Source organism: Vanellus vanellus, assembly GCF_965231255.1.
Source record: "Vanellus vanellus genome assembly, chromosome: 10".
In the NCBI taxonomy this organism is placed as follows: domain Eukaryota; kingdom Metazoa; phylum Chordata; class Aves; order Charadriiformes; family Charadriidae; genus Vanellus; species Vanellus vanellus.
This window is the reverse complement of record NC_138915.1, coordinates 1,099,258-1,124,347: the sequence shown is the minus strand read 5'-3', so window position 1 is coordinate 1,124,347 and position 25,090 is coordinate 1,099,258. Positions and strand designations below refer to the sequence as shown.

The 25,090-nt window shown below is 56.3% G+C and overlaps 1 protein-coding gene across 2 annotated transcripts; it reads left to right on the top strand.

Annotated features, from left to right (window-relative positions):
• Positions 1-3,327: 3,327 nt before the first annotated feature.
• On the top strand, positions 3,328-23,279 carry LOC309675769 (uncharacterized protein). 2 transcript variants are annotated; one of them, XM_082488152.1, is made up of 12 exons: positions 3,328-3,347; positions 5,249-5,357; positions 10,406-10,549; positions 12,308-12,649; positions 15,860-16,129; positions 16,318-16,434; positions 17,502-17,603; positions 18,928-19,050; positions 19,291-19,386; positions 19,757-19,849; positions 20,976-21,052; positions 22,846-23,279. In XM_082488152.1, exons 3-12 carry the CDS (start codon positions 10,516-10,518, stop codon positions 22,861-22,863), a joined length of 1,272 nt encoding a protein of 423 aa, XP_082344278.1. In that variant the 5' UTR covers positions 3,328-3,347; positions 5,249-5,357; positions 10,406-10,515; the 3' UTR covers positions 22,864-23,279. The 2 variants fall into 2 exon arrangements, with proteins under 2 accessions (XP_082344278.1, XP_082344279.1); XM_082488153.1 differs by lacking the exon at positions 3,328-3,347 and having other exon boundaries at positions 5,274-5,357; positions 10,418-10,549.
• The last annotated feature ends 1,811 nt before the right edge of the window (positions 23,280-25,090 follow it).

Genomic DNA, 25,090 nt, shown 5'->3' with positions numbered 1-25,090 from the left:
AGGCTCGGGGGGGGGGGAGGGGGAGGGGGGGGGGGGCAGCTGACCTGATCTTTAATCTATTTGCCTAAATGAAAACCCCTCTGCAAAGCCCTGGCCCCGTGCTGGGGGGGGGCGTTAATATCTTCTCCTCCACGGCTTGCTGGGTTTCCCTGCCCACGAGGAGGGGCTCGGCTGCGGGGCGGTTTTGGGGAGGGGGCTGGGGGGGTGATGGGGAGACCGGGACTGGGATGCTGCCCCCCCCCCGGAGGCAGTCCTGCTTCGGGGCAGGGGAGGTCTCGCTCCTTGCGGTCAGCGGGAATCTGGACCCTTATTAACTTGAATTTTTTTATTATTTTCTTTTTTGGGGGCTTCCTCCTTGTTTTTTTTTTCCTGCCTGAACATGCGTCACATCCGCATCTCAGCCCCCCCCTCTCCCCCCCAGCTCCCCCCCCTCCTCTTTCCCGCGGAGAGAAACAACAGCTCCTGGGCCTCTTGGATGAGGAAAACGGGGAAAAATCCTGTTACCTTCAGCAGGAGCCGTACTTTCACGGGACCCCTGTCGCGTTATGAGTACGGCTGGGACGTTTGCCTGTCCGAGCCCCTCCGAGGACTTCCACTGGGACGGTTTCACAAAGTGGGAAACAGATGATTTATGGAAGCGACGGATGTAACAGATTCGGCGTTGCCGTTGCTAAAGGCACTCCCGGCGATAGCGCTGATACGTGATGACAGCGCCAGTGAAATAAACGCTGTCCCGGGTGTTCTTCACCCGGAGGTGAAGGCGCAGTGCTTACCGAGAAGGCGTCCCTGGGTTTGGGGGGGGGGGAGGGGAAGAGGAGCACAGCCCATCGACTGCCCCTTCTGTGTCTCTGGTCTCTTCTCTCCCTGAGACATCTCCGAGAGAGACACTTTTCTCCGCGTCCTTTACATCCTCACCTTACCTGTTCCCCTCCCTGGGGTGAAGCTCACCACGATTTGGGTGGAGAGTCGGGCACTGCACTCGCATATGCTTAACGTGTCCTTCTTTTAAGCTCATTATCATATTCAATGGGTGTCAACTTTAATCATCGCTTCACGGTCTCACTCCAGACGCCACGACCCTCGAGATCCTGTGCTGAAACCGTTTGTCTGCTAATTCCTGCAATCTTTAGCCAAAACAGGACTGTCCCGCGGCCAAGACTCCCTCCTTTGGCGGCTTCTCCAGGACCTCCAGTGGTTTTAACCTCTTCCGTACCATTCCCACAACCCCTCTCCCAAAGCACCTGACCGAGGAGGAACACGCGACTGAACATCAGGAGTTAAGCAAGACGGAGACGTAAGAATAACAGAGATTAAAATCAGGAGCAGGGGGCGAGATGCCGAGCACCCTGTGGGTTTTCTCTCCCCCTTCGCCCGTTTCGTGGCTGGTTTGGCTCTTGGGATACGGGGAAACCACGACTTGCAGCAATGTCTCGAGACGCTGTAGTCAATAATGGATGGAAAGGAGCTGGGGGTGGGAGGGGGGGGCGTGTTTACATATCTCCGAGCCTCGTGTCCTGCTCTCCCGTCGCCCTAGTAGCAGGGAATACGAATTATTTGATTGACTGTTTGTTTAGCCCGTGGCGGCAGACTCGCTGGCTTTCCTGTAAGACCATTAAGGTTAAAACCAGAAGAGGCTAATTTAATCGATCAGGCTAAAGCAGACGTGCCGGGGGTGCGTGGTTGCTCAGGACCGTGGCCAGATGGCTTCCGCACGCTCACAGGGATGGAGACTCTACAATCTCTCTGGGCAACCTGTCCCAGCACAGTAAGGTGGTTTGTTTTTTCTTGTATTCAGACTGAATTTCCTCTTTCACGTGCGCCCATCGCCTCTTGGCCTGTCAGTGGGCGCCGCCGAAAAGTCTGGCTCCCTCTTGGCTACAACCCCCCTTTAGATGTTTATCCCCCTTGAGGAGACCCCCCCTGAGCCTCCTCTCCTCCAGGCCAAACAGTCCCAACTCTCCCAGCCCCTCCTCCGATGAGAGATGCTTCAGAACCCGAACCATCTCCGTGCCCCTTTGCTGGACTCTCCCAGTGAGCCCATAACTCTTCCTGTACTGGGGGAGCCCAGAACTGCACCCAGCACTCCAGATGGGGATTCACCAGCGCTGAGCAGAGGAGAAGGGTCACCTCCCTCGACCTGCGGAGATGTTCCTCCCAATGCCACCTGTGCTGCACGAGCGCATTGCTGGCTCGTGGTCAAGGCGGTGTCCCCCGACGTGTCCTTGTGCCTGGGGCTGTTCCTCCCCAGGGATGGGACTCGGCCCGTCCCCTTGAACCGCACAAAGGTCCCTCTCAGCCCTTTCCTGCAGCCAGTTGAGGTCCCTCTGGGTGGCAGCATGACCCTTGGGTGCACCAGCTCCTCCTCCCAGCTTTGTAGCACCAGCAAACTGGCTGAGGGTGCGCTCCGTCCCATCGCCCGGGTCATTAATGAAGATGTTAAACAGGACCAGCTCCACTCCAGACCCCTGGGATGCACCACTGGTGACAGCCCTCCTGGCCAGTTTGGACAGTTTTCGACCCACCCTGCTGCCCACTTACCTGACCCAGACCTGGTCAGCTTGGTCACGAGGATGCCGTGAGAGGCAGTGTGAAAAGCCCACCTTGCCGTGGTGGTGGGTAGAAGGTGGTACTCGGTGAGGAGCCAGCGGTCCCAGGGGATAGGGATGGGGTGGAGATATTTCCTGGAGCCAAAACATCTCTCGAGGGGGTAGAAAGCTGCGGGTCCGGGTCCCTGCAGCGGTGGGTGCATGGGGCAGAGGGAGCGTCTCACTGCGTGGTGGCCCCATGGTGTTACGGTTTGAGGAACCCCCACCAATTCATTGTCGTTTAGGCAATTATTCTCTCACCCGATGACCCCTCCCCACCCGGGAAGGGGATTTGGGAAAAAACAAGGAAACCCGAGGGCTGAAATCTAAATAGACGCGTCTCGCTCCTCCTCATCCCCGCACCCGGCGAGCTCGGAAACACCGAGACCCTGAAACCCGCCCCCCATCGCTGGCTGTAGAGTAAGTCATTTGTGTACGCAAACAGTTTGCAAATTAAAATTCTGAAATGACTATGTCTCTCAGTCCGGCTGTGGCGGCGGGTGAGGAGTAGGTGGGGGCGGCGGAGGGGGGGGGGGGGGGGGCGGTCCCCAGCACCGCCCGGGACCCCGCTGCAACCGGGGCCGCCGGCGCCGGCACAGCCGCTCCGTCCGGCGCTGCCCCGCGGCCGCTCGGCGGCTCTCCGCGGCGGGGCGCGGGTGACCCACGGGCGGCCCCCGCGGCCCCTCAACCCCCGGCGGGGGAAGGAGGCTCCGGCACCGCCCGCCCCGGCACCGCGCGGCCCCACAGCCGCCCCGCACCGCGGTGAGTGTGGCGGGGGGACGCGGCGGGGAGCGGGAGCTGCAGCCTCCGGGGCTGTCCTGGGGGGTGGGGAGGGTTGGGGGGGGGGGGGGGGGGGGGGGCGGGAGATGGGCACTGGGACCGGAGCGGGATGGGGACGGGACGAGGGGACCGGGGACGGGAACGGTTGTGCTGAGGATTGGAGCCGCGGGGGTGATGCTGGGGCGATGGCGGTGCTGCTGGAGACATGGGGGTGTTGCTGGAACCATGAGGGTGCTGCTGGCGTGATGGGGTGCTGCTGGAGACATGGGGACAGAGGGATGAGGCAGGGACTGGGGGGAATATCCCCCCCCCCCCCCGCCGCTGCTGCACTTCCCTGCAGGACCACAGACGCTCTCCCCTGCCAGGAACCGGTCTCTGCTCCCCAGGCTCAGCTTTCCACTCCTACACAGCTCCAGAAATATTAAATACATTCTTACAGGCAGGCAGATTTATCTTAGGTCCTCGCAGTGCTGTTTATATGGCTCCTAAACAACCCGCTTCAACCTCCTCCCCCATCCCTTCCCCAGTCATCTGAGCCCATCCCGAGAGCTCTGCTGAGCATCTCCAGCCTCGGCCGCTGCGACGGGGCATCTGCTGGCTTTGTCCAGCCGCCCGCTGAGCCCGCTTCGCCCCCACGCTGGCACCGTCGGCGGTGGCTGCTCTGCTGGTAGCAGGCCAGTGGCCGGCTGGAAGTCCCCTGGCACATGGAGGGACTCATGGTGGCACTTGCAGTTGGGTTCGGTGGCATTGTGCCTGTGTGGTTTGGGCTACTTCATCCTGGGACCCTTTGCTGAGCTTAATTTGTGTGTCCTGACTGCAGGATGTGAAGAGCATTAGGCAAGGGCAGGGTGAAGTTACAAAAGTCTCTGGAGTAACTCATATGTCATTTATGAGGAAGGGGTGGGTTTTTTTTGGTTTATTTAGAGCTGCGTGTTTGCATAAAGCCGCTTTTTTTTCTGGGTGAGTTTTACACCTGCTTCTTTTTTGGTTGTTCTCATTTCTGCTTTGACTACAAATGAACCTTTGGGGTTTTTAGGTTGCCACAGTTTTTAGCAGCTGTGGAGAATCTTCAGGCCGGCCCTGCTGTTCGCAGGGGACATGGGGTTTAGCTGAAGGTATTTTTCCCTTCCATGGAAACTCTTACTGCCGAGTAGCGTTTCACATTTTCTCTCTTTGTCATCGGTTGTAGCAGTTCGCCTATTGCTGTTCTTTTTGGATGCCTCAGCAGATGTGAGACCGAGAGAGCAGGGCCAGACGTGGCTCAGTAGTGTTTCACATTCGCTAACGCGATGTCTCATCCTTCAAAGCTGTGGGATGATTTACAGCGGGATGATTTGCATCTCCCTTTTTTACTATGTTAGGGAAGTGCAAAAATCACTCATTGTTTTGCAGTTGGGGCTTTACACTAGAGCAGAAATGCCATGTTTCTGACGTTTCTCCTACACCCTTATCAAAGCGCCCGATGATACCAGCCCATACCACAGGTACCCGTGCCCCCTGCGGTGCCACCTGACCTTCCTAATCACACATCCCTTTTCTTTCTTCCCATCCCAAGGTCTGTCATTCATTACCCACCAGCCTAGCTCGGGAGAAGTAGAATCATAGAATTGTTGAGGTTGGAAGGGACCTTTGAGATCATCAAGTCCAATCATTAATTTAAGGTTAAGAAAAGAGAGAGGAGGAGAGAGGACAGAACCGCTTCTAAACCACGTCCCCAAGTACCACATTTACCCTTTTTTAAAACACCTCCAGGGATGGCGAATCCACCCCCTCCCTGGGCAGCCTCTTCCAATGTTTGATAACCCTTTCCATGAAAAATTTTTTCCTAATATCCAATCTAAACCTCCCCTGGCATAACTTGAACCCGTTTCCTCTCGTCCTAGTACACACTTTTAACGACTGCTCCGGTGAACTCGTGTGTTCCCCAGGGGGACCCGGCACCCTTCTGCAGGCACCGGCGTTGCTTCACTCCCTCGGCAGACATGGCTCCAGGTAAGCGTGGGGTTGGAGCAGCCCTGGCCCGCGTGGTAACGCCCAGCCCGAGACTCCCCAGCTGTCAGGGCTTGATAAAGACCCCATTCCTCTTTCCCGTCAACTTCACTTCCCCAGTGTGGCTTTACGATAACGATAACGCCGCAGCTCACGGCGACTCACAGAATCACGGAGTTTCGGAGCTGGAAGGGATCATCCAGCCCCACTCCCCTGCCAAAGCAGGGCTGCCCGGAGCACATCCCTCAGGACTGCATCCAGGCGGGTCTTGAATATCTCCAGAGAAGGGGACTCCCCCCCCTCCCTGGGCAGCCTCTGCCGGTGCTCTGTCACCCGAACCGTAAGGAAGTTTTTCCGTGTATTTGAACGGAACTTCCCGTGTTCCAACTTGTGCCCATTGCCCCTCGTCCTGTCACTGGGAACCATTGAAAAGAGCCTGGCTCCATCCTCCTTCAACCCACCCTTGAGATACTCATATGCCATAATGAGGTCTCCCCTCAGCCTTCTCTTCTCCAGGCTAAAGAGTCCCAGCGCTCTCAGCCTTTCCTCATAAGGCAGATGCTCCAATCCCTTAATCTTCTTAGTTGCCCTTCGCTGGACTCGCTCCAACAGTTCCCTGTCCCTCTTGAACTGGGGAGCCCAAAAATGGACACAGTATTCCAGTTGTGGCCTCACCAGTGCAGAGTAGAGGGGGAGAATGACCTCCCTCGACCTACTGGCCACACTCTTCCCTATGCAGCCCAGGATTCCATTGGCCTTTTTGGCGACAAGGGCACATTGCTGGGCCATGGATAATTTACTGTCTACCACAACCCCCAGATCCTTCTCCTCCAAGCTACTTCCCAGCAGGTCCGCCCCTAACCTATACTGGTGCCTAGCATTCTTCCTCCCCAGGTGCAGGACCTTGCACTTGCTTTTGTTGAACCTCATTAGGTTCTTCTCTGCCCAGCTCTCCAGCCTGTCCAGGTCACGCTGGATGGCAGCACGGCCCTCTGGGGTGTCAGCCACCCCTCCCAGTTTGGTATCATCAGCAAACTTGCTGAAGATACACTGTCCCCTCATCCAGGTCATTAATGAATATATTAAACAAAATTGGACCGAGTGTTGACCCCCGGGGGACACCACTGGTTACAGGCCTCCAACGGGACTCTGTGCCGCTGACCACAACCCCCTGAAGGCGGCTGCGCGGGTGCTGATTGCATGCGGCTGCAGCGGCAGCGTGCTTTGTCAGACCGCAACCAGCCCCCGGCCCCACATCGGACCTCAGCAGCTGCACGCAAACCGTTGGAGGAGGAGGAGGAGGAGGGGGAGGGGGAGGAGGAGGCAGTTGCGATACCGGCGCAGTATGTCTTTGCCCCCCTCCATCCCTAAGGGAGCCTCTCAGCCCTCTCCAGCCTCCTCCCTTGCTGGCGGGAGGCTGGTTGACGTCCTCAGCAGCCCTCAAAGCCTGGGAGGGCTTTGTAGGGCCGAGGAGTTTCCCTTCCCCCAGCACAGACGTTGTTTGTCCAGATAAGCGGTGCCTTGGTGATATCATAGCTCCAGCTCCCACAGTGACCCCTCTGTTTCCCAGCTGAAAAACAGCTGGTGCACATCCCATTCCCATAAGAGGTTGGGGAGGAGGCTGGAGTGCCTGGGATGTGTTTCCCGAGTGCCATGGTAATGCAGATCCCAAGATATTCCGTATAGAGACCTTTTTGTGGAACTCCAGCAGGCTGCGGCGTGCCTCTGGTTCGGCTTTTTTCCGTGTGGGTTTTGTAAAAAGGAAAGGTAACAGCCCAGCAGCGGTGCTGGAGGCCGCGGGGAGCACACGACAGCCTTCAGTCCGCGCGTCCTCACCAGCCCCGGTTCCTCTCCCGCTTCACGTAAGGTTCTGTGGCAACTTCGGAGCATTTCTGCCCCTTGCCAAAAGCGTGGGTTCGCACTTGCGACCGCCTCTCGGCCTGCAGATATCCGACCGTGCCAACGCCTTGCCTGGGACCAGGGGTTCTCTTCAAGAGAGAAAACGGATTACGGGCGGCTCTAAGCCACCCCCCGCCCTGCCTAGGCCTCTCGTCGCCCACAGCCTCTTCTCCATCTCCCCAGCCACGGGGCGGAGGAGGCATGGTCTGCTGGTGGTGGGGGGAGGAGGAGGAAGAGGAGGAGGAGGAGGAGGAGGGATTGGTTTTTCAAAAGAGCAGCTGCACTTGGAGCAGGGGGTGCGGTACGCGCTCTCCTTCCAAATAAGCCTTATTCTCCATCCCCTGGGATAAGCCGTACCCCCTCTCCATAGGCCCAGGCAGAGGTGGTCACACCCAGCCACTCCGGGTGGGAAGAAGGTCGTTTCCACACATATTTGGATTCACTCAGATGAAGGAAATCCTCTGTCTCTAAAGAACGTAAATGCTTTTTCCACAGCTATTGTTCTTACAGCCGTTAACAGCCCTGTAAGCTATAAACCAAAGCGGGGTTTTCGTTTCCCTGTAAGAAGCCACAAACCGTTCTTTCCCAAGCCTCAGAGAGCAAGGGGCTACCAGAAAAAAACGGTCAAAAAAGGCTGTTTTGGCACCACAACCCTCCCGCCTCAGACCCTCCTCCAGGGTCTCAGGCCTTTTGCGAAGGGAAAGAAGAGAGAGTCTCCTGCTTCTTCTCCACTTCTAATCAGACCTGATGGTTAATGAGCGAATAGAATACCAGTTGTGAGGAAACCCTACAGCAGAAATTACCAGGTTTTCCATGGTCTCCACACACCCGCTAACCTAGGATGAGCACAGCAAGGAGTTCACGTAAGACACGATGGCATTCACGTAAGCAGCTCTCTACAGGTCAACGTGGCTCCGCAGCCGGCAGCGGCCACTCTGTCTCAGATGACGGAGGTTTTGAGCTGCGCAGATGCTAAAACACCCTCAACTCGGGTGATAGGAAAGACATGGACCTGCTGGAGCGGGGCCAGAGGAGGCCCCAGAGCTGCTGGGAGGGCTGGAGCCCCTCTGCTGGGAGGACAGGCTGGGAGAGGTGGGGGGGGTCAGCCTGGAGGAGAGAAGGCTCCGGGGAGACCTCAGAGCCCCTTCCAGTGCCTAAAGGGGCTCCAGGAGAGCTGGGGGGGGACTCTGGGTCAGGGAGGGGAGCGATAGGATGAGGGGGAATGGTTTTACACTGGAAGAGGGGAGATTGTGACGAGGTATTAGGAAGAAATTCTCTCCTGTGTGGGCGGTGAGCCCCTGGGGCAGGGTGCCCCAAGGAGCTGTGGCTGCCCCATCCCTGGAGGTGTTCAAGGCCGGGTTGGACGGGGCTTGGGGCAACCTGGGCTGGGGGGAGGTGTCCCTGCCCAGGGCAGGGGGTGGCACTGGATGGTCTTTAAGGTCCCTTCCAACCCAAACTGTTCTATGATTCTATGATTTTCCCCAGAACCTTATTTCCTGAATTCCTCTTAGCCAGGTAAAATCCCTTTACCAGGGCTGTGCAGTTGTCTCCTCTGGTGGTGGGGACATCCCGGGCTGGAGGCCTCCATTGCAGGGGTGAACATGACGTACCCTGGAGGTTTTCTCCTCCCTTGGGTTTTGGGGTTGGCTTCTTTTTTTTTTTTTTTCTCTTTCCCTTCTTGGCGTCGAGGGGCTGAGTTTGAGGGCTGCTTGGCAGGGTCCAGATCATGCTGGGCACATGGGCAGCCCCGCGGTGGAATTGGCTTCCCTGCCAGATGGTGCTCTGCTGTTTGCTGGGTTCCCCGGAGGAAAGCTGCGTGGTGCCCGGAGGTGATGTCTCTCCACAGGGAGCTCAGCCTTAAACACAGCACCTCACTTCTGCCTCAGAAGTCAGTTCCTTACCCACCACCAAGCTCGGGCTGTTTCTAAAATAAACCATATTTCTAAAAGCAGACCATCTTGACCTCTTCTGGTCCCGGCTGAGTCATGGAATAGAATAATAGAATTGTTTAGGTTGGAAACAACCTTTAAGATCACCGAGTCCAACCATTAACCCAGTACTGCCAGGTCCACCACTAAACCGTGTCCCTTAGACCGAGAATCTGATCAAAGGGCCATGAAAACCCTTTGCCAAAAAATTGTCCTGCTGTCCTCCGCCCTCACCCTTGCTCCAGAGCTTTGCAAAACCTGACAGTGAACACAGTCCCTGTTGTCCAAACGCCAAAGCTTTCAGTCTGGCTCTGCAAACCAGCTCCGAGCACTGTTCCCCTTCAAATAACGCCCCATCGCAATGCACACTGGAGGCATCTGGGTTGTTCTTGAGCTCTCTCATGCCCACCGATTGGTGGGGATAGTGTTGTAGTCTCTGTAGTGAAGAAACTAAGGCAAAAGGTCTCTAAAAAAAGTTGGAGAAAACCCAGAGAACAGCAGCCAAAAGGATGAAGAGCTTGTTGCAAGGAGAGACGGAAAAGTCTGGGAGCCTTCAGGTTGGGGGGGGGGGTGGGACAGGGGATGGGAACGGATGGAGGTTTACAAAGTCATAAAGGTGATGAATAAGGCAGATGTGGAGCCCATATTCACTCCGTGACACAGAACAAGAGTCAGGGCCGCTCAAGAAAGTGAGGAAGTGGGTTAAACCCGAGAAGAGAAAGTACTTGTGTAGGCATCAGGGTGCGAGCGTGTAGCTTCTGCTACCGTGGGAAGCTGTGGAGGTGGTCGCTAACTACAGATGGGTGATATGGTGGCCAGCAGATGCAGAAATAAATACTAAAGGGACGAGGCAGGGCCGTACCTGCTAGCACTGTAAAGCTGCAGGACACAGGAAGGGCAGCAGAAAGCAGTCGGGCCCTCTTGTGCCCCCCCAATAACTGCTGCGCCCGGGGTGGCCTTGATGCTGTTGGAGATCAGTGGCCTTTGTGTCTGGGAGCTCTTTCTTTTTTTAACGACCATGGTGAGTTGGTGCTGAGCAGAGGTCCAGCCGGGATGGTTTCCCTGAGCCGCGCTGGTACGAGTAGCGTGGGCCGGGGCTGCGGGACAGCAACCCCCACTGGGGGGGACACGTGGAGGAGGTTGGGGGGCTCCCCCATCGCCGCGCTGAGCACCCTTTGCCTGTCCCAACCCCTGCGCGGCTGATGCCAACGGTGCTTTTCACAGTGTTCTTCGCAGGCCCATCCATCACGCCTAGAGCGGCTGCCCCGAGACCACGTCGCTGCAGAAGGACCTCATCCCTCGTGCGGGTTTGACGGAGCCTGCGGTGCTTCACCATGTCCCCCTGGCTGCGGGTGGCCATCACAGGCTGTGAGTACACCAAGGGGCTCGTGTGGGGCTTTGCACGGGTCGCGCACCTCCTTGGAGAGCAGCTGCTCATGGCATTTCCGTGCTCTCCTTACCCCCCTGCTCCGGGCTGCGGCAGCGCTGGTACGGGCGCGCGCCCCGGGAGCCATCCGGGTGCCTCCTCCCTCCGTACCTGGGTACCACCACCAGGTACAAGCCACTCTCCTCCGCTGCGTGCCTAAGGATTGCTTCCCTGCCAGCTTCTTCTCCACACTCCAACCACGGTGTGCCCTCCGGTACCCTTCCCTGAGCCTCTGGGCCTCCCCTCCAGCATCTTCCCTCTTTGCCTAGCCCAGCTTTCCTCTTGGCACCTCTTCCTGGAGCTTGTGCCCTCTTCAGCATCCAGCACAACCCTTTAAACGTGCTAAAAGCGGCTCCAGGAGGACGGTTCTGGCGGATTTGGGGGCTGGGGATATCGGACGTGCCTTTCTGCTTGCTAAGTCCCTTCACGCCAGCAGTGCCACGACGGGATTCTCACGCCGGGGTTGTGTAGGGCCAAGGGTATGTTTCAGGGCGGCACTTGCAGACTGACCCCCACGTTTGCTTCGTTCTCTCCTGGGGAAACCATAAAACATTTTTGAGGCAAAGGCGCTTACGGAAAGGCCTGCCTAGATTCCTTTTTGTGTCCTTTTTGTCCTTTTGACAGGCTGGGAGAGGTGGGGGGGGTCAGCCTGGAGAAGAGAAGGCTCCGGGGAGACCTCAGAGCCCCTTCCAGTGCCTAAAGGGGCTCCAGGAGAGCTGCGGAGGGACTCTGAGTCAGGGAGGGGAGCTGTGGGACGAGGGGGAACGGTTTTACACTGAAAGAGGGGAGATTGAGATGAGATATCAGGAAGAAATTGTTGGCTGTGGGGGCGGTGAGCCCCTGGCGCAGGGTGCCCCGAGAAGCTGTGGCTGCCCCATCCCTGGAGGTGTTCAAGGCCGGGTTGGACGGGGCTGGGAGCGACCTGGGCTGGGGGGAGGTGTCCCTGCCCAGGGCAGGGGGTGGCACTGGATGGTCTTCAAGGTCCCTTCCAACCTAAACCATTCTACAAATCTATGATTTTTTTTTTTTAGCCCTTTTTGCGTAGGTGGGCTACACAGCAGTTACAGCTGTTGCATTACTCAGAGCTGCCGGGAAACGCGGCTGCGTGACACATTAGCACCTTCCCGATGCGCGGGGTCGCCGGGCACCCGGCTGAGTGGGGGCACCCGTTCTGCAGGGCTCAACCCCTCTTGTGAGGACGGTGAGGCCGAGGCCAAACACGCCTGTAAGTTTTAAGAGCGTTCAGGAAGGGCAGCTCTCAGGCACCGGTTATTTCGCAGCCAGGATTATGTAGTCCCAAAAAAGTGCGTTTCAGAGCTTGTTTTCCCAGCGATGCTCTTCCTTCCAGGTTGCGAGGGAGCAGCTGGAGATCCGGGGCTGAAGCCGTAATGGTTACGGCCCCTCTTATCACCTCCTGACGTGCAGAAAAAACCCCAAAGTTTTCATAATTTTCGCTCCAAAGGGCAAGGCATTGTCTTACCCAGCTAATGAGCGTTTATATAACCCACCAACAAAAATGTTACGGTTTTTATCTTGGCAAAGGCGGAAGTCAGACATGTGGCATAACACACTTCAGGAAGTCAGTTGGTAACTTGTGCCAAAAATAAAATTAAAATGGGATATACAAGCAGATTAAAACTACCGTTTGGCTTTTGCTTTAAAACTAACCCGTCCCACTCTGGCGTCTCTCCTATTCCCAGACCTGTTGCTGGTTTCGCAGGGGTCCTCCGCGGTGCTGGAAGTCACGGAAAGAAGACTTGCAGCTGAGGGATCCTCCGTGCTGATGCACGCGCCGGATATCAAGAACGTAAACTTCACCGAGTGGGAATACATAAGAGACACCACCCCGGAATTCATCCTGCAGTACTACGCAGATTACCCGTCTCCAACCGTTTACTCGGCTTACCAAGGCAGAGTGATTTTCTACCCGAAGAACGGCTCGATTCTCCTGCAGGGGTTACGAGAGACGGACAGCGGCATCTATAAAGCGACGGTTGACCTGATGCAGGATAAAGCGCGGACAACGCTCCTTGAAGTTATCAGTAAGTCAAAGGTGTTGAGAGGATGGTTTTCTCAGGCGAAGGTTCACCGGTCAGCGCAGCTGACAGGTCCACAAGACGGCAGCCAGAACAGGGTTGTAGAATCTGTCGTGGTTTGGGCCGGGCCGGCCACTAAAACGAGCGACAGATGCTCTCTTTTACCTCCCTCCCCTCCCCTCCTGAGAGAGCATCTCCCTTCGGGGGAGAGGAGAGGAAACGAGAGAGAGGGAAAGAAACTCAACCACTTTAATGAAATATTATTAATAAAATAATAAGAAGGAAAAGAATGAAATATTAATAACATAATGAAATATATACAAAACCATATCAAGCTCCCAGGATGATGGTCACATCACCGGCAGGCACTGTGAAAGTTCCAGTGTGGACTCAGCGATGGATGGGAGGTGGATTCTGGATCTGGATTCAGGAATGAACAGATCGGGATCAAGGACAGACGAACAGACAGAGTCTTCCTTGGACACCAGCCATTGAAGAAAGTGAGCTGACCCTTTGATCCCTCAGCTTTTACACTTAGCATGAGGCAGATGGGATGGAGTTGGTCAGTTTTGGGTCACCCGTCCTGTCTGCTCCTCCCCGCAGGTGGGACCCCACTGCGCTTTTCCACTTCCGACCCTCCAACGGGGCAAATAACAGAGTTGGCTGCCCGGGGGGGTTACAGCAATAAGGATCAGCGAGAGCCTCTCTGCACACCATGCCTGGGCACCAGCTATAAACATAGGTCTTATCTCTGCTAGAAGCCGACACTATCTGCCAAATACACCATTAATTTCAGGAAGTTAGTTAGTTAGAAGGGGCTTAGCTGAAAAGTAAAATTACCAAAAAGAAAATCGGTTCTGTTTTACGGCAAACCAGGAGAGAAGCACAGCATATCTCAAGTTGGAAGGGGCCCATAAGGATCATCGAGTCCCGCTCCCTGCTCCTCGGGGCTGCTCTCCAGCCTGCCGTCCCCCAGTTTGTACGTCTATCCGGGATTACCCCCTCCCACGTGGAGAATCCGCCACTTGCTCTTGTCGAGTTTCATCCGGTTGGTGATTTCCCAGCTCTCTGGTCTATCCCGATCTCTCTGTAAGGCCTCTTTACCTTCGAGTGGAGTCCACAGCTCCTCCTGGTTTAGTATGATCACCAACCGTACTTAACGTACATTCGACTCCTGCACCCAGATCATTTGTGAAATCATTAAAGAGCACTGGCCCTAAAATTGAGCCCTGGTGACTGAATTGAGCTGGTGACTGGCCACCAGCCTGATGTCACCCCATTTACTACAACCCTTTGAGCCCGACCCGACAGCCAATCGCTCACCCAACGTATGACGGAATTGTCTGGCTGTGCGCAGTGACATCTGCCGTAGGAGGATGCTGTGAGAGATCGTATCAAAAGCTTTGCTAAAACAAACAAAAAAACCCACATTTGCTGGCTTCCTGTGGTCAGCTAGCTGGGTGACCTTCTCATAAAAGGAAATTAAGTCAGTTAAGCAGGACTTTCCCCTCGTGCCCAATGAGTGTGTTGTCTCTCCAGTGATTTGCAGTAACTCCCAGAATAAACTTCTCCATAATATTACCGGGCACTGAAGGGAGACTGACAGGCCTGTAATTAATTACCGGGCTCTTCCTTCCTATCCTTCTTGAAAACTGGGAGAACATTTGGCAGCTTGCAGTTGACTGGGACCTCTCCAGGTTCCTGAGACCATTGTAAAGCAATGGAGAGAGGTCGGGCGATGCCGTCAGCCAGCTCTGTCGGCACCCTGGGGTGAATCCCGTCGGGTCTACGTGCGTCCAGCTGGAACAGTCTCAACTGTTCCAACTAGAGAAAACCAGAGAAAGATTTCTGGTTTCGCCACAGCCTCGAAAGACACAGACTGGAAACCCTAAAGGAGTTGCTGGGAAATGCCAGAGGGTTTTTTGCAACTGAGTCCATCTGTGGGTTGAGTTCTTGGCTGGGACAGCAGGCTGCATGGTGCCTTCATCCCGGAGTGAAAGAAACGGGGAACACCTTCTGCCTTAACTGTTATCTAATTGTTTGGTCATAAACAGCTGCCCACGGGGAGAGTATGGCATAAAATTCCCTCAAGAGAAGGGATTTTTGCTCATCTAAATGAGCAAAACAAACACCACGGTAATGACTTGAGGAACTCGGGAGCTGCAGGTTGTGGCCGGTTCCTCGGTGCTGGGGCTAGAAGCTCCTTGGTAGCAATCCCAGGATAAGCTGCTGTCTCACCAACCGCTCCGCTCCGGATCAGACCCTGACGTCGGCTGGGTTTGTGGATGCTTTTCACCAGAGGGCGAGTCTGCCAGCCAGATGTGGCTGATCTCCCGTGGCTCCCTGCAGGAGCTCCCTCTGCGTTGCTCCAGGCCTTGCAGACTGTCTTTCCTTCCCACCAGCACTGCCTTCCTCTGTCTCTGAATTTCCCTGAAAAACAAACAGAAAGGAGATCTCACCTTGTTTTCAACGGCCTTTTCCTGGAGCTCAGCATCACTACATGAGCATGCTCCGTGTAGGACATCCAGGGATGAAGGACCTCAGGAGCATGTGGTTGCTCTCAAGTGGAAGTCCAGATGTAGCTAAGAGCAGCCCCGAGCGGTGCGGGTACCTAGGCGCCAGCTGAGGGACGGAGCCAGCCCTCCTTCGGCGCACGCTGGGGGTCTCCGGCGTGCACAGCTGGCTCCTCTGGGCTTTGGCCCCGGTGGAGTTGGACCAGTTTAAACGCAGGCAGCGGCAGAGTCCCACGTTGCTGCTCTTTGGCTGAACTTCATGACTTCTTTGACCCCTCCCATACTTCCACAGTCCCTGCTGTGTGGGAAAAGCCTTCTCCTCTTGGGACACCCCAAGGCAGTCAGCATCCGGCAAGTCCCTGTGATCACTTCCCAGCACAATCCCAACTCGCAGCTCTTTCGGGTCGATATCGCAGCCCAGGGTGCCGCGCCTGATCTCCAAGGGTTGGTAGCGTCCATCCCAGGAGTAGCACGGTGGCAGGGATGGGGGACATCTGCTTTCTGCTTTGAACTTGGTGGATGCTGCCCTGCTCCTGCAGTATCCCCTCTCCCTCCAAACCGACCCGGGGTGTAAATCAGAAGGGAAGGACCTGCTTGCTGCCCAAGAGGCTCGGTATTCTTGCATGTCAGCCAGTTTTCAGGTCCAAAACAAGGCGGTTCTCATGCTCCTGGGGGTGTTACCACGCTGCTCTCTGCTTTTCAGAACCTGTGCCCCAGCCTGAGCTGCAGTGCAGTTCGAACCTGGCAGGTTCGCCCATCGACTTGGTCTGCACAGTACCAGAGGGAAGAGTGACTTCCATCTCCTGGAAGAAGGATGGACAGCCCCTTCCCCCTGAAAAGTCCTGTCTGCTCTCTGAAGACTACAAAGTGCTGCAGATAAGGAATGGGGAGAAGTCGGACTGTGGCTCCTACTCCTGCAACATCAGCAATGTGATAAGCTGGAAGGAGGCAGTCCTGAACCTGATGGTGACAGGTTGGTCTTGCCCTGCCTTGGCAGGCCCGGTAGTTTGTCGTGTTGTCACAGGTCCATCAACTGTCTCTCATAGGCTTTCCTCAGCAAGGAAGACCCAGGACTCGTCCCTCAGGTTTTCCAGCATTTTGCCATTTCCTGGGATCACCGCTCTGTGTTTCAGGGTTGTTCCTTCCTGCCCTGCCTTGCAGGTCTCACCCCTCCTCTACACCACGTGTGGAGGCTGGCCATCCTCGCGCTGATTTTCACCATCGCCTCCACCATCAACTTCGTTGTCCTGCTCTGTCGTCAGAGGGGGCACAGGTTCGGTGAGTGCCGGGACTGCTCCCCAGCCCCCAAACTAAACCCTTCTCTCCCCACCGCGGACAGGGCGGACAGCAGAGAACCTCAGCCAAGCTCCTTCTCCCCTCTTGGCCCAACTCACTTTGGTAGTGGGAGAAAATGTGCTCAGCTCGTGCATTTGTTTTTTGTATGCCTCTGTAGCTTGCACAGAAAATAAACCCCCCTAGAAGCAGCTGATCCCAAATGGTTTTGTGAGAGATGGAGATAACACAGTACCAAGTGCACGAGTCATTCCTCTCCCGTTCCTCGGGCATCCTCGGGAAGGAACAAAAAGTGCAGGACGGGCAGGCTGCATGGGAGTTGGCCAAAGATCACGGTCTCATGGGTTTTGGTGACCAAGCACGCCGGGGTTTGGGTCATGACATTGGACCCGTGCCCGAGGAGCGCACAGGCTAACATGAGTGCTTCTGTAGCAACGTACATATTGATTAACAGAAAACAAACACGAAGCCGTAGCCAGCAGCAAGTCCTCCCGCACGGTCTTTGTAATCTGCTAGTGCCGCCTTCTGCCCACCGGGAATAATCCCCAGGCAAACAGAGACCATCTGGCGAGCAGAGGTGAAGCCCTGCAGCCAGCAGGAAAGTTCTCCCACCTGTATTTATCTCTCAGCATTAACGCTGGGGACATGCGCAGGTTGTGGCATCGGGTCCTGCCTTTGGAGGTAATCCACCCCGAGGAGCTCTCCGTGCCCGGTGCTTGTGGCGAGAGCTTGTGGTCTCTGGAGGAAATCCAGCACTTGTCAGGTCATTAGAGAAGGCAAAAACTGGGGCAGAAATTTTGTGAAGTGTCTCTCTAGGTGGAATTGGTGTCTGGTTCAGTGTGGAACAAGCCCAAATCTGCCTGGTTTCTCCTGGTTCCTCCTGAAGTCAAACAAAGCCCTTGAAAGTTCACCGGGTTTTTCTCTTCAGGGTTTCTAAACCTCCGGGATTCGATTACTTAGAAAGAAAACCTGCGCTTGTTGTTTATCTCCCCTTTGCAGGCTGCACCCATCCTGTTTGTGTAGTACTGAGTATGTTTGCCTTTTTCTCTCAGGAGAGGAAGCATCGAAGCATGTAATTCTGACCACCCACGTACTGCTGTGTATCGCCTCTCTCCTCCTGCTTGTCACCTCCATCATCTGGATGCAGGAAGAAGGTAGGATTCATTTAACCTGCTTTGTTCTTGATTCCTTCAGGGTCTCATCTTTTTTTTTTTTTTTTCCTCCAGGTCTTTACAGTAGCATCTTTGATGTAGCAGTATTTGATTTGTAGAAACTGAAGTTAGACTTCACAGCTCTGTAGCCTGCAGGCTCCTCTTTCTCTGCTCCTTTGAAAGCGAAGGGCTACGTGTGCCACTTGGCACTCTGCAGGCACCACTACCCCTTCTCCAGGACTTCTCAGAAACTAAATAGTGGTTCAGAAACCACTTCCACCAGACCTCGAGGGATGACGGGCGATGAACGTAAAGCTCGGCTGTTCTAAAACTGCTCCGTAGCCAGTTCTTCCCCGCCCCGGGCTGAGGCTCCCCGTCTGGCATGCCATGGGTGCCCCTTTGCTACGCGCCGAGCTGCAGGCAGACCTTGAGGCAAACAAGCCCAAAGGGACCACCCCTGAAACATGGCGGGTCTTCTCCCCCTTCTCTGTTTTTGAAGAAGGATATGCCCAGTTCGGGGCTCCCCGGGTCAAGGACAGGGAACTGCTGGAGAGGGTCCAGCAAAGGGCTACAGAGATGATGAGGGGACTGGAGCATCTCTCTGACAAGGACAGGCTGAGGGACTCGGGGCTTTTTGGTCTGGAGAAGAGAAGACTGAGGGGGGATCTTATCAATGCTGATAAATCCTTAAAGGGAGGGTGCGGGGGGGTGGGAACAGTCATTTTCCAGCGGTGCCCAGTGACAGGACAAGAGGGAACGGGCACAAACGTGACCATGGGCAGTTCCATCTCAACCTGAGGAGGGACTTCTCTCCTGTGCGGGCGGCAGAGCACTGGCACAGCTGCCCAGAGAGGGGGGGAGTCTCCCCCTCTGGAGCCATTCCAAACCCGCCTGGAGGTGTCCTGTGCCACTGCTGGAGGTGCCCCTGCTCTGGCGGGGATGGGACTGGGGGAGCTCCAGAGGGCCCTTCCAGCCCTGACCATGTGTGATTCTGGGATCCTGTGAGGGATGATGACTATGTGTACATTTATAATAAACATTGCTTGTTACCAACTTCCAGGATAAAAACTGTTCTCAGCTGTAGGATATGGTCCCTTGGCCAGCAGCACTGAGCCAGTCCCTCTTCCAGACCCATCCCCAGGCCATGGGGACCCTTCTTGGCTGCAGTCCTGCTCCCGCTGCACAGCCCCGCTGTGGGGGGTGACGCCTCCCGCGCTCCCAGACGCAGCGGTTGGGCACAGGGTCACCACAAGCCAACTTTCCTTGCCTTGTTCTCAGACCTCCGCTAGTTTCCATCTCACCTTCTGGTTTACTTCTGCTCCCGCAGGTCCTTCTGCCGCCTTTGTCTTGCTTGCGCTGCTCTGCTTCACCGCGACGATAGGAGCTGCCCAGGCGGCGGCGGCAGCGGTGTGGACACCAGCAGCTCTCAGCCGCTTCAAAGACAAAGTGTGTAAGTTGCTGTTTATGGTCCAAACCTCTGGTGGGATATGCCCGATAAGAGTCCAGGAGTAATCTCCTCAGGTTCTCGCTCCCCAGAGGGAGCAGAGGCCCGGCGCGCTGCCGTGGCACACGTCCAGGGACATCACCCATGCTTTGCCCACCCTCCCACCGAAGCCCGGCTCCTCGGCGTGCCAGCCTGCACTCCTTACACATTCTTCTCTCATCCCTCAGCAATTTTTCCCTCCCCCAGGGCACCGCGTTATCCGGAACTCTGCAGCCCCCACAGCGCTGACCGTCAACTTGTTGTTCTCCACCTTCTTGCTCAACAGTATCCAGCAGCTCCATGGTAAGGGGTGGCCTGGGTTTGCGCTGCTCGTGCCCTTTCTTCTGGGGAGTGGTGGGGTATCTGGGGGGAGGGGGATATTGGGCTTCCCCCGGGGCAGAGAGCGTCCTCAGGTGGCTTTGCATGGCTGGTCGGGCAAGAAACCTTGGTGTAGTTGACGTGGTGGTGGCAGCTTCGCGCTGAGCGGGGCGGTCGTAGCTCTTCCGTAGCAAAGCAAGGTTCACCCCGGGGGGCTCCACGGTTTGAGACGTGGGGATCCCCCCTCTCCATCGCACAGGAAGTCCCTGGATTAAATTCACGGTGCCTAAATGTTCAAAGGGGGGCGTTGGCCAGAGGAACAACTGCTGACAAGTTCTCCCCTTCTCTTCGGCAGAGCGAGGCTGCTCGGGGCCCCTCGATCTGGTCACCAGCTATATCTCTGCTGGGGTAACATTACTCGTAATTCTGCTGCTCATCCCCCTATGGTGTAAGTAGCCCCGTGGTTTCCTTCCAGCAACGGTAACGAGCTGCTCAGCCATGGAGGACCCCCAGGCTCAGCTCTCACACCGTCTCCTGGCAGTGGGTACGAGGAAAGGTGCTTTCCGTTAGGTAAAAGCCAGACTTTTAAAGCGCGGGACTGTCCGCATCAGCTGAGGACTCAACTCTGGTGGCCATCCTTTTAGCAAAGCCACAGTAGGCACTGCGGTCCTGGCCAGCACCGCTACTTTGCCCACGGATGCTCCAGAAAAGCGAGTTTCTCCTCCAGAACATCCTACCGCGGTCTTTCCTAGCGATAGCCATACCCCGGTCAAAAAAAAAAGCTCAGCTGTGGCAAGCTTTGGGAGGAGAAAACTATCTGACAAACAGGCAGAAATAGGTCTGGGAACATCTTATGACGCAGGAGAGCAGCTGAGCAGTCATCCCAGTGAAGTGGGGCTTGCCGACTGAGCTCTGGGATGGGAGGGAAGGGGTCAGGGAGGCGATTTCCCCATGTTTACTGTGGGTTTCCCAGCTTCCCCTTCTGAAGTTCCTGCTTCCTGTGGTCTCGTCATGTGAATCCCTTTGTTGTCACAATGAGCGATTGTGTCTGGCTTCCTCCTGCACAGGCTCTGCGGTGGCCCGGTCTCGGTGACCGGCTGACCTTCCCGAAAAGGCTGGCTCAGCCTTCGGGGTCATGCGTAGCATCGCAGGGCACTGGCAAGGGGGAGGGCCAACAGCATGTTGAGGAGAGGATGTCCTCCAGGGGGGGATTGAAAGGGGACTCTCGAGCTTTCCCAGAGAGCACAGAGCATTTCCGAGGCTGAAATATAGGGAATATTGCACCGAGCCCATAAGGCCAAAGGGAGGCAGGTTAGAGCTGCGGGGGCTTGTGGGCAAGGCGGGTGTTGTAGGCAGAAGTCCACTCTTCACGCTGCCTTTTTGCTTCCCCCCGCTCAAAACGGGGCTCTCCTGGGTTTGGGAACAGAGGAGCTCTGCCCAGTGAACACCTCCCATCTTCATTGCCCTCTGCAGACAGCCTGTCTTCCCCCGTCCCACGAAAGGCAGGGTGCAGCCCGAATTGCCAGGGTGTTGTTGGAAACCCAAGAGTTAATTGGACTTTCCTTTATTTTCAGATGACAGGAACAGGCGGAAGAAGAAGGAGAAGAAACACCAGCACACCATCCAGAGCACACAAGCCATGGCCACCTTGGTAACTCCCTGCCGTTAAGCTGGTTGCCCGCTATTGCAAATCCTTATTATTTAATGATGAATATTTAAATAAGAATGAATATTTCTGAATATTGAATTCCTAATAACGAGGAAGAATCTGCCTTGCCTTCCTGCAGAATGCTATGGGCTTTGTCCCCACCCCGGGGGGGACACAGTGAGCCTGCTGGTGGCTGGTGCCGTAGTTCAGCTCAGTCCCATAGAATCATAGAACAGTTTGGGTGGGAAGGGACCTTAAAGACCATCCAGTCCAACCCCGTGCCCTGGGCAGGGCCACCTCCCCCCAGCCCAGGGTGCTCCCAGCCCCGTCCAACCCGGCCTTGAACACCTCCAGGGATGGGGCAGCCACAGCTCCTCGGGATACCCTGCGCCAGGGGCTCACCGCCCCCACAGCCAACAATTTCTGCCTCATATCTCATCTAAATCTCCCCTCTTTCAGTGTAAAACCATTCCCCCTCCTCCTAATGCTCCCCTCCCTGATCCAGAGTCCCTCCCCAGCTCTCCTGGAGCCCCTTTAGGCACTGGAAGGGGCTCGGAGGTCTCCCCGGAGCCTTCTCCAGGCTGACCCCCCCACCTCTCCCAGCCTGTCCTCCCAGCAGAGGGGCTCCAGCCCTCCCAGCATCTCCGGGGCCTCCTCCGGCCCCGCTCCAACAGCTCTGTGTCCTTCTGCTGTGGGGACCCCCCGAGCTGGAGGCGGCACTGCGGGGGGGTCTCCCCAGAGCAGAGCGCAGCAGAGGGGCACAATCCCCCCCTCGCCCTGCTGGCCACGCTGTGGGGGATGCAGCCCGGAGGGCTTTCTTGGCTGCCAGCGCACATTACCGGCTCCTGGGGAGCTTTGCCCCCCCCCAGTACTCCCAACCCCTTCTCCTCAGGGCTGCTCTCCATCCCTCCATCCCCACCCTGTATGGATACCGCAGACTGCCATGACCCACGTGCAGGACCCTGCACTTGGCCTCGTTGAACCCCATGAGGTTCACACTGGCCCACTTCTTGAACTTGTCCGGGCCCCGATGGGGCATCCCCATGGGACCCATGGGGTCACTGCCACGTCCTGGGGAGCTTCCCTGGGTGTGGGATGCAGTGGATGATGCCCCGAGTGCCAGCACTGCGGGGACATGCTCGGCTGCCCGGAGAAGCACCTCGCTGTGCCGAGTATGCCCGTTCTCAGGGCTGCCGCAGTCTGATTTGGTTAAAAACATGCTCTTCTACTATGCCAAACACCAAAATAGCTACCAATAAGACAAAGAAACGTCACGGGTCCCTCACCCACAGTGTCAACACCAAATATGCACATTTCGCTCTCTCCCTCTTTCACCCCGCTCTGTCTCAGAGAAACCTCCCTCACTCCCACGCCGGCCCCATCCCCACCTTCCCCTCCGCCTCCTTATTTCAGAGATGCCAGAAGGATTTGGGGGTCGGGGGAAGCCCCCCCCCCCCCCCTTTACTTCTCCCGCAGCCGAGCCTTAGGTGGACGTCGGTACGGGGGGGCTGATGCTGCACCGCTGCATTTTGGGAGTGCTGGTAGGGGGTCATGGTGTGGGGCTGGGGGGATTTACTGCCTCCCCCCATGCCGGTCTCTGGGGGTGATTGGAGGGACTGGGATGTTTACAGGAGTACAACGGCACCGTGTGCTGGGGGGGGTGGGGGGGTGGGGGATGCTCATCCCAGGGCTGGGACAACCTGTCCCCCGCCAGCAGCACGGCTCGCTATGGGATGCTGAAGAGCTCCCGGTCCCTTTCGTGCCACCAAAGGACACGATCCCTGTGTTTTTGGCAGGGGGTGGAAGAAACGTGAGGCCAGCGGCAGGAATGGGAGTGAGGGGTCGTCCCTCCGCCGGGAAGAGCCCCGAGGAGCTGCGAAGCTGCCGTCAGTCGAAGCAGAGACATCCGTAAGCTCTGCCTCTCCCCCAGCACCGCCGAGGCAAGGCTCTTGGCAATAAATCTTGCCCAAATGTTGCCTGCCAGGTCGCCAAACTGCAGGTCCAGGTTGCAAAATTATACTCCGGCCACCCCCTTCCTTTGAAACCCAGGCTCAGAGAAACAGGAGCCATTGCTCTCACTAATGCTGGTCATCACCCAAACAGGGTCAGCCTTCCCATGAGCCAGAAATCGGATGAGGCTCCAAGCTGGAAGTTAACCATCCTCCCCAATGCTGTCACACCGGGTGCCTTCTTTTTTAGTATGTTAATGAGTCAAAAAAAAAACCCAAAACCCAACCTAACCAAAAAGATGTGTAAACATCAATCAAGGGAAAAAGCTGATGCTCTGGAGTCTCTCAATCGATTTGGATCCAGTTTTCTCAACTGGGATACATCGCAGCTATGAATTAGTGTAGACAGCTGCAGAAGAGCAGGTGAACTCCCATCTTTCGCCGCTGGTGATTGTTCGGGTGTAAAAGGCGCGCGTACCGTGCTGCCCAAGCACGGCCGAGCTGTGCCGCAGCCAGCGCTGCCCTGCCGGCACTTGTGCTGCTGAAGCTCTCAGCTGACCCAGGTTGGCTTTCATAGAATCATAGAATTGTCGAGGTTGGAAGAGACCCTTGGGATCATCGAGTCCAACCACCTCCCCTACTCTACAAAGTTCTCCCCTACTCTACAAAGTTCTCCCCTACACCATATCCCCCAACACCACATCTAAATGTCTCTTTCGGCACAGCTCTGCCGGCCCCTGCCCCCACCGGGGTTTCCGTGTCACCGCCTCCCCACGTGTGGTGTTACCTTCTGCACCCACTTCCTCCTCCTGCCTTTACTGGGCTCTTTTCAAGGCGCAGCACGTTGGGCGGGCGGTTCTCAGGGGTGGCAGCTCTGCCATCACACCCACCCTCCTTGCTTGCCTTCACTCAGATTTGCAAGGCAAATGTCCCCGTGTCGCATCGCCTTCCTCAGAAAAGAGCCCAAGCCCTTGTCCGTCTGTCCTGCGCCTGCTCCTGTCCTTCCTTGGCTGCTGCCAGCTTCTCCAGGCACAACTTTGACCCCGCGCACCCAACCCTGGGAAGGATGCCTTGCCTTTGGGAAGGATGACCAGGAAAGGCAGCTCCATCGGCATCCATATGAAATTCAGGGTGGGATTTTTTAATGCATTGTAAAGCGTCCCTGAACTAGATTGGCCTGAGCTGAAGCGTGGCCAGCAGGGCCGGGGGGGGACTGTGCCCCTCTGCTGCGCTCTGCTCTGGGGAGACCCCCCCCGCAGTGCCGCCTCCAGCTCGGGGGGTCCCCACAGCAGAAGGACACGGAGCTGTTGGAGCGGGGCCGGAGGAGGCCCCGGAGATGCTGGGAGGGCTGGAGCCCCTCTACTGGGAGGACAGGCTGGGAGAGGTGGGGGGGTCAGCCTGGAGAAGAGAAGGCTCTGGGGAGACCTCCGAGCCCCTTCCAGTGCCTAAAGGGGCTCCAGGAGAGCTGGGGAGGGACTTTTTCCAAGGGCATGGAGTGATAGGACGAGGGGTAATGGCTTCAAACTGGAAGAATGTAGATTTAGATGAGATATTAGGAAGAAACTTTTCACTCTGAGGGCGGTGAGCCCCCGGCGCAGGGTGCCCCGAGGAGCTGTGGCTGCCCCATCCCTGGAGGGGTTCAAGGCCGGGTTGGACGGGGCTTGGGGCAACCTGGGCTGGGGGGAGGTGTCCCTGCCCGGGGCAGGGGGTGGCACTGGATGGTCTTTAAAGGTCCTTTCCAACCCAAACCATTCTGTGATTCTATGATTTAATGATTTCCCTTCCAGAGGACTCGTAACCAACCTTGCATTCCTGCCGTAACTTTCAGCAGTTTCCTTTGCAGACTGTAGCATTTTAGGTGAAGTTGTAGTAAGGTCTGCCAAGGTCCTCTTTTTTGGCCCCCTTGGACAGGATTTCAGTGCTAAAATGTGTTAAAAAAAACAACAACAAAAAAAAAAACACAAAAAACAAAAAAAAAACCCCAAACCTTATGCTGCTTTCTTTTTCGCTTTGCTATAATTGAGCTAATAAATGTATTTCACACGGATACTTCTGTGTGTATCTCCATCTTGCTTCCTCAAGCAGAAAAGCA

Bases quoted from the DNA above. Each gene is read 5' to 3' on its own strand.
- LOC309675769 (XM_082488152.1), top strand. From the start codon at position 10,516: ATGTCCCCCTGGCTGCGGGTGGCCATCACAGGCT. The intron at 10,550-12,307 runs GTGAGTACACCA...TCCTATTCCCAG, and splicing joins GCGGGTGGCCATCACAGGCT to ACCTGTTGCTGGTTTCGCAG. The intron at 19,850-20,975 runs GTAAGTAGCCCC...CTTTATTTTCAG, and splicing joins GCTGCTCATCCCCCTATGGT to ATGACAGGAACAGGCGGAAG.